This window comes from Pyrgilauda ruficollis, unplaced genomic scaffold (genome assembly GCF_017590135.1).
Source record: "Pyrgilauda ruficollis isolate IOZ18807 unplaced genomic scaffold, ASM1759013v1 scaffold465, whole genome shotgun sequence".
NCBI lineage: Eukaryota > Metazoa > Chordata > Aves > Passeriformes > Passeridae > Pyrgilauda > Pyrgilauda ruficollis.
The window spans coordinates 43,249-44,525 of record NW_024526211.1 but is presented as its reverse complement, the minus strand read 5'-3'; the positions used below and the strand labels follow the sequence as shown (position 1 = coordinate 44,525).

The 1,277-nt window shown below is 59.9% G+C and overlaps 1 protein-coding gene across 1 annotated transcript in view; it reads left to right on the top strand.

Annotated features, from left to right (window-relative positions):
* Nucleotides 1–126: 126 nt before the first annotated feature.
* Nucleotides 127–1,277, top strand: part of LOC121359722 (zinc finger protein 436-like) — a gene marked incomplete at its 5' end in the record, with an annotated part of 12,879 nt that continues 11,728 nt past the window's right edge. Inside the window, 1 exon segment of the mRNA XM_041478867.1 lies at nt 127–1,257. Coding sequence (XP_041334801.1) covers nt 127–1,257 — 1,131 coding nt within the window.

Genomic DNA, 1,277 nt, shown 5'->3' with positions numbered 1-1,277 from the left:
GGGATCACACTTTGGGACACTGAGAGAGACAACACCATCCTGCTGGGGATGCGCTGGGGGGATCTCCTTGCCCTTCCCTGTGGCATGGAGGCAAATCCCATCCTCTCCTTTTCCTTCCTCCCCCAGGCACTGAGCTGAGGAGGGAGACCAGGGAGGACAAATCCCCACAGCAGAAGCGCGTGGAAGAGGCCGTTTTGAGTGGGTCCACACCACAGGAATCCAACAAAGAGGAAAATCCCCGGAGATCCCGCACGAGGAGGGGCTGCAAACGCAGATCTCGGGGATCCGAGGAGGAAAGACCCACCCTGGGCCAGGGTGGTGGCCAGAGCTCAGAGCCGGGGGTCCATGAGCAGCTCCAGGATGGGGAGAAGCCCCACAAGTGCTCGGAATGTGGGAAGAGCTTCAGACAGAGATTCGACCTGATCTGCCACATGAGAATCCACACGGGGGAGAAGCCCTACGAGTGTGACGAGTGTGGGAAGAGCTTCAGCCAGAGCTCCAACTTGGCTGCCCACCTGAGGAGCCACACCGGGGAGAGGCCCTATGAGTGTGGGGAGTGTGGGAAGAGCTTCAGCCGCACCTCCTACCTGGTTGTCCACCTGAGGAGGCACACCGGGGAGAAAGCTTACGAGTGTGACCAATGCAGGAAGAGGTTTCAGGCCAGCTCCGATCTCCTCAGGCACCAGCGCACTCACACCGATGAGAAGCCCTTCCGTTGCCCTGACTGTGGGAAAGGCTTCAAGTACAACTCCAGCCTCATCACCCACCAGCACATCCACATGCGGGAGAGGCCCTATGAGTGTCCCGAGTGTGGGAAGAGCTTCAGCCAGAGCTCCTACCTCATCTGCCACAGGAGACTGCACAGCGGTGAACGTCCCTATGAGTGTGGGGAGTGTGGCAGAAGCTTCTGCCAGCGCTCCCACCTGATCTACCACCTGAGGAGCCACACGGGGGAGAAGCCCTACAAGTGTGATCAATGCAGGAAGAGGTTTCAGACCAGCTCTCACCTTCTCAGGCACCAGCGGATTCACGTGCAGGAGCGGCCCTTTCTCTGCCCCGACTGCGGCATGGGCTTCAAGCACAACTCCACCCTCGTCACCCACCGGCGCACCCACACTGGGGAGAGGCCCTTCCAGTGCCCAGAGTGTGGGAAGAGCTTCTCACAGAGCTCTACCTTGACCAGACACCAACAGAGCCACCGCTAAGGGAAGCCCTGCAAGTGCCCCGCGTGCACAAAGAGTTTCATGCGCTGCTCCAGCTCCATTCCCCATGGGATC